The sequence below is a fragment of the Phalaenopsis equestris genome, unplaced genomic scaffold (genome assembly GCF_001263595.1).
Source record: "Phalaenopsis equestris unplaced genomic scaffold, ASM126359v1 Scaffold202924, whole genome shotgun sequence".
Classification (NCBI taxonomy): Eukaryota; Viridiplantae; Streptophyta; class Magnoliopsida; order Asparagales; family Orchidaceae; genus Phalaenopsis; species Phalaenopsis equestris.
The window spans coordinates 25,560-31,748 of NW_018222585.1; the positions used below are offsets into that span (position 1 = coordinate 25,560).

The 6,189-nt window shown below is 32.1% G+C and overlaps 1 protein-coding gene across 2 annotated transcripts; it reads right to left on the bottom strand.

Moving 5' to 3' along the window:
• Positions 1-222: 222 nt before the first annotated feature.
• LOC110036133 (NAC domain-containing protein 7-like) lies at positions 223-5,313 on the bottom strand. 2 transcript variants are annotated; one of them, XM_020740502.1, is made up of 4 exons: positions 5,131-5,313; positions 3,460-3,626; positions 3,080-3,351; positions 223-852 (listed from the first exon to the last, which is right to left on the bottom strand). In XM_020740502.1, the coding sequence occupies exons 2-4, from the start codon at positions 3,617-3,619 to the stop codon at positions 337-339; spliced, it is 948 nt and encodes a 315-aa protein (XP_020596161.1). In that variant the 5' UTR covers positions 3,620-3,626; positions 5,131-5,313; the 3' UTR covers positions 223-336. The 2 variants fall into 2 exon arrangements, with proteins under 2 accessions (XP_020596161.1, XP_020596160.1); XM_020740501.1 differs by having other exon boundaries at positions 3,460-3,636.
• Between the last annotated feature and the right edge of the window lie 876 nt (positions 5,314-6,189).

Consider the following 6,189-nt stretch of genomic DNA (forward strand, 5'->3'; position numbering starts at 1 on the left):
ATATTATTTTCCTACCAACATCACTTATGGAAGCATTGCCTACAAAACAAATGTATACACCAACATTGAGTATTTGTTGTAGGTTACATATCCATTGCAAATATACAGCATATTGATAACAAAACATCATTCCATACATGCATCACCACACCTTGCACTATGAGTATTATTTAAAACATTCAAGCTCTCACCAAGTCATATATATGGTGATAATTGCTCTTAGATTATGAGTTAAGGTTGCCCACCATCATAAATTATATACAAAATCAATGCAGATAACAAAATGATTCATGCACACAATTAGTAGCAGTTTAGTTCAAGTGGCCGCACCATGCATCATATACCGGTTGCCTCACTAGTACGTGAATGTTCGTCCTCTTCCTTCTCATGAATTGGAAGATTTACTTTTGGATTTGTATCAATTGGATTCCTTGAGGTGCCATCTTGACTAAGTTGTGATGCAACAAATTTGTCTAATATCCTCCAATCAATTACATGCTCATCGTTAGTTGGATTATTTATTGTTGTGGAATAATTAAATGAAACTCTATCAATTTGGTTAGTTTGGTTCATTTGGCTATCATTTGGTAGTGGGGCATTTTCATGAAATTTAGGGCTATGCAATTGGGGAAGGTAGAGGTAAGGTTCATATGGTTGAAGACTTAACATTTGTTCTTTGTAGGAGTAAGGATAATGGTGGTCATTAACATTCCATTGAGACTCTCTTGATGACATTAAGAGCAACTGGTTGTCACCATTCCAGCATGGAGACCCATCATGATCAAACTCGCTTCCTTTGCTTACTGATAAAGCTCGCTTCTTGAATGCACGACAAACAACCCAGCCTTCTTCCTATAACAAATTATAAGTTAAAGTTAATAATTTTGGGAAGTTTTTTCATTTGAAAAACAGATGATAAGAAAAAAAATTAACTAATATAAACTTTGCAGGTAAGTCATAATTTAATCCAAATAGTACAATTGGCAAAAATGAAGATTTCACTGAGAATGAAAAACTTGACATTTTGTTACACATTATTAATTTAAATGTGTCCTTAAGTACTAGTTGAAGCAATACCATGATCAAGAAAAACATTTCACAAGAAAATAATATCTTTAAGAAGATTATTGCAAATAAATCATGATTATTCTCATGTAATTAGATCTTTTACTTGCTATTTAACTTTTTTTTTTCTTAATCACATTTAAATAAGGAAAACAACCAACAATATTAGTAACATTAATGTTTAAATAGTGTTGCAAAAGATAAAAATTAAGGCTTAACTAAACGCTTAGATAATAATATTGTTTATTAAAAGTACTGCTATGTCTCATAACTCAAATAAGGATTTTGTAGTGCATTAAATTAATTGAGGATTTGTATTAATTTATAGAATTTTTAACACAGTAAGTGATAAAACATTTATCACAAGAGGCAATGAAATACTCAATCATTTTTTTTTTCAAAAACCTTATAGTTTACTGCATGCTTGGAAGAACAAACAAGTTGTCCATAGGTTATTTAATTCTTCCGCATAAATGATTAGCCACAAAAGCTAGTTGTTTGTTTTAGTGAACGTGGCATGATTGATTACTCTTTTTTAAATGCCACAAATAAGTCAAACTTTTGCTAAGGGATACATAGACATCAAACAAACCTCCCTTGAGTATTGTGATAGCAATTTATCCTTTTTTGCAATCATTTCTAACACCTGATACATTTGCAAGTGTGATTTTTGTAATGTCAATATTAGAAGTGCTAGTATAAATCATATAAGTCACTGACCCAATGCTCATTAAAATTAATGAATTTGACTTTATTATATACATGTTGAAGCAAAGAATTTGTCCAGAAATTATCATTGTGCATGCAATGATATAAACTCAGGTTTAGTAAATATCTATTAAAAATTATTAAATAATCAGGAAGAATAATTTTTTTTTTTTTTTTTGCATGAGCAGTCATATCGATATATAGATAAATATATCTATATATATATATATATATATATATATATATATGTATAGGCATTGATCTCTTATTTTTGTCATCTAACAATGACTTCAATGTAATGTCAATATGAAAAATGATTGCAATTAAAAAATGAATTAGCACAATTTTCTTTTAAACAATGTAATTAAATATTAACCACTTGTCATTTTTTAACAAAGTGAATAAATTTTGGTTAGAAACTTCTTACTTTTTCATCATATCATAAATATTGGGTTGTAAGTAAATGTATATGTCCAAGAAGTTTACTTGAGCAAATATATCTATAAAAATGGTGTGATAAAGATTTATTGTCACAAAATGTATTAACCAAATCTTTCCAAAAGAGAACCAAAATAATAAGAATGTAAAAAAGATGTAAATGCACTTAAGAATATTTTTCTTTTTGTCCTTCGGACAGTGTGTTGGGGTTTTTACCATAAATTTATGGGTTTAAATCATACATATTGCCCTTTGTGCTCAACTTTCTAAAAAAAATTATTTAGAAGCAAAGAATAGATTGAGAATTCAATAGATGTCTAACAATACGCTATAAACCTTCCCTCCCCCTTCAAAAAAATGTCTGATGATATTTTCATTAGTAGCTTGCAATGATATAGTCCATTTGAAGTGACATCTCCTAATTTAATTTTTTTATTAACTAAACTGATGTACACAAAAGGAACAAAATAAATATATTGTGTGTGTGTGTGTGTGTGTGTATATATATATATATATATATCTGTGTGTGTGTGCAAGCGCGAGCATTCTGTGACATGTTAGTAGAGTAGTCTCTCTGAAGATAGTATGTCCTCTCAGGTCACAGGCTCGAATCCTCTGGTGTAGCAGTGGCACCTTAAGCCAAATGGTACTCCAATTATTTGTACACTGGGTGGACCCCAGACCTAGGAGGGATTGAGCCAGTAGAGTGGGTTGGGGACCTCGCGCTCCGACCCATTCTTTTTAACTATATATATATATATATATATATATGTATATAGATGTAGATTTAGATGTATAATTATAAATAAAACGAAAAATGCTTTTTTTTTATGTTTTCTATTACTTCATCTTTTTGATCTAAGAGTACCTGTTGCGTCCCATTTTCATCTGATTCCAGTCGATACTCGTGCATTATCCAATCCGACTTTTGTCCAGTTGGTGCTCTACCCTTGTAGAAAACCAGTGTCTTCCTCATTCCAATTAATTTTTGCTTCAAGTAAATTGGCTTATCCCTTCCAGTGGCCTTCCAAAATCCAGTTGTTGTTGCTCTGTTAGTGCGAGTTCCTGTTGGATATTTTCTATCTTTATGACTGAAGAAATACCAATCATGCTGTTCTTCTTCTCCGATCTTACAAATTTCTTTTTGAAAGAAAAAAAAAATCAGAAAATTATTGTCACTATATATTGCATGTTTAGTTACACGTGGTCTCTAGATTAACATCTTCTGCATAAAAATTAATACAATACCTTGCAGTTCCGATGGCTCAATTTTATATAGATCAACATCCTTTATGACATCCAGATCAATCCGTCTTGACGCAATTTTCTTACGAAGGTAGTAATTGACGAGCTCTTCGTCTGTTGGATGGAATCGAAAACCAGGAGGAACATGTGCCGCAGTATCCATATGGACTCTATTGGTATCTAAAAAGTAGGTTCATTGTTTAAGAATAGCAATCAATCATCATATCGGTATGTATGAATTGTATAGAAATTACCAAGGATTCAACAAAGAATTCATACAATTAATGTATATATGCTGTTTATGAAAATCCTACTATCCGATATATCATTACTGTTGCCTTTGGTAGAATGAAGCAGTTGACTATTTATATAAATAGGTACTATGTATACAATATATAATGATTTAATTTTCAACAAATTTTCCATACACTTCTAGCAGGTGATCAAATCCCAATTTCTTATATATATATATATCTAAAATTTGAGATCGAAATTACGTAGTCAAGTTTTTTCATCACATGAGGTGAATACATGAAGGTAGTACATGCATGTATTATTATATCATCGGTCGAACATATTTTTGAATAAGACAAAAAGAGTGCTAATAATTTCAACAAAAAAAAAAAAAAGAAAGAGAGCTATTAGAATACTTTAATTGTTGGTATGCCAAACCATCGATCATTTCATTATTTTAAAAATAATTTAAATGTTCGTCTTCCTTTATATTTATGACCGATATAATGGCAAAGATAACTTGGTTTTTCAACGTCAATGGCTGGTTGTTTTGATGTTGCTAGTCTGCAAGTTGATAACCAATTCCACACTAGATTAACTTTGCCATCCTTTCTTATTAGAGTCTAACAATTCAAAATAAAGCACAGTTAAATTATAATGGTCAGGAAACCATGTAAAAGCGATTAAACTATACTGCCATGTAGCTATATTCCTTGCATCGATGTTGGCATCTGTTTAATTTAGATTCGTTAATTTGGTTACTTGAGTTTGGAGTAAATTATGAAGATGATGAATTTATTGCGTTTTGATTAGAGGCAGTTAGGGTTCAGAATAAATTTTAGTCCTTGCACATACCTTCAAAGTATCTAAAAGTTATTGTCTTAATTTACCAATACGCAAGCTTACTCTAAAATTATCATCACTAAACGTGTTGTATTCTAGGGATCCTTTCCACAGATCTGTCCACAGGCAGCGTGATATGCCAAGGTGAATAGGAAACATGGCTAGAAGCCCATAATGACATATGTAGTGATTCACCCCATAGATTTTTTACTTTCAATTGCATACAGCTTTCGATATCACCAGTTTTGCTACTTTCGATCCTTAACATTCATATGAATTTTTTTATTGCTGGTTCTCATGATGCATGCAATTGATTCTTGTTTTCTTGTGTGCAACTTTATTTCATTGTCATTCATTAACTAAAATGAAAACTAGATAGTGTCTCTTAAATGAATGCAAAACCTGGGGCAAAGTTAGCCAAATGATTAGAGATAGAGTGAGATCGCCAGCTTTGTAATCATGCCCGTACTTAATGGTAAAAAATGGTGATAACTGGCACCAGAGCTGATGAGCATCAAGTTATCTTTTTTTTACACAGATCCATGACTTGCATCACAGGTCAAATGGTCACCTACAGATCTTGGGATGGTTACATACCTTGTGAACTCTTTGCTTGTGAAAAATTGACGATCAGCTCAGGATCCTTGTTCTTACAAATTGGTAGAGATTGAGTCAAGCAAAGCTTTAGTATAATTCCCCGCCTTGCTTTTTTCCTGTAACAGCAACTATCAATCGGATCCCATATACTTGGCTAAAGCATTCTCTCAGAGAGAGTAAGATATGAGAGAGAGAGAGAAAGAGAGTTAGTTTATCAAAAGTTCTCGGTATTCATGTTGCACAGGAGAGGAGGCCAACAACTGATGAGTGTAAGGAAGGAGAGAATGCAATGCAATAATGATCAAAAGAAAGTGTGAAATTTTAAGATGACGTAGTAAAACAGCAACCCCTCGAGACCCACCAAATGCAACATCTCTGCCACCTTTTTTCTGCTCGCTTTATTTTATGTAATCGACTTTCTGTAACAGAACATATGCATTTTAATTTTGCTCCGTTATTGCCCGTACCATCAACATTAAAAAAGGATCAATTAAGATTTGAGCAATAGCGGTGCCTTTCTCGCCCACTTGAAGGTGAAATTACTCGTTACAATTGCCTGAAGGCACAGTTTTATGGATGTTTAGAACTAAAAATGGAAGTGTAGTTGTAATAGAATATTAGATGAAGAAAATTCGGTTAACTTCAAATTTAGTTAAGAGTAGTGGTGAAACCAGCCGAACACGAGAGAGCCTAGGCTTAGCTCGTGTTCGGCTCGTTTATATTTCAAGCTCAAAAAGTGTGTTCATGTTCGGCTCGTTCGCTTAGAGTCGAACAGGAGCTATTTCCGAAACAAAGATTTCTTTTAACAACCCTAATCACGTAGCCATAAGATGTTAACGAGTCGAACAGGAGCTATTTCCGAAACAAAGATTTGTTTTAACAACCCTAATCACGTAGCCATAAGACGTTTTAAAGTATCATTTGAATTTAATTTAACAATTTTTATTCTGTTTCAATATTAAAACATCATTTGAATCTATTTTAAGAATTTTTATTCTATTTTCTTAATTAATACTTTTAATTGATTATAAATCTTTGTAGCTTTGTAGTCAATTAAAT

Excerpts from the sequence above, each read along its gene's own strand:
- LOC110036133 (XM_020740502.1), bottom strand. The coding sequence starts at position 3,619 with ATGGATACTGCGGCACATGTTCCTCCTGGTTTTCGATTCCATCCAACA. Across the intron at positions 3,352-3,459 it reads TGAGCCATCGGAACTGCAAG|AAATTTGTAAGATCGGAGAA; the intron begins GTATTGTATTAA and ends TCTTTCAAAAAG. Across the intron at positions 853-3,079 it reads ATGAAAATGGGACGCAACAG|GAAGAAGGCTGGGTTGTTTG; the intron begins GTACTCTTAGAT and ends AATTTGTTATAG.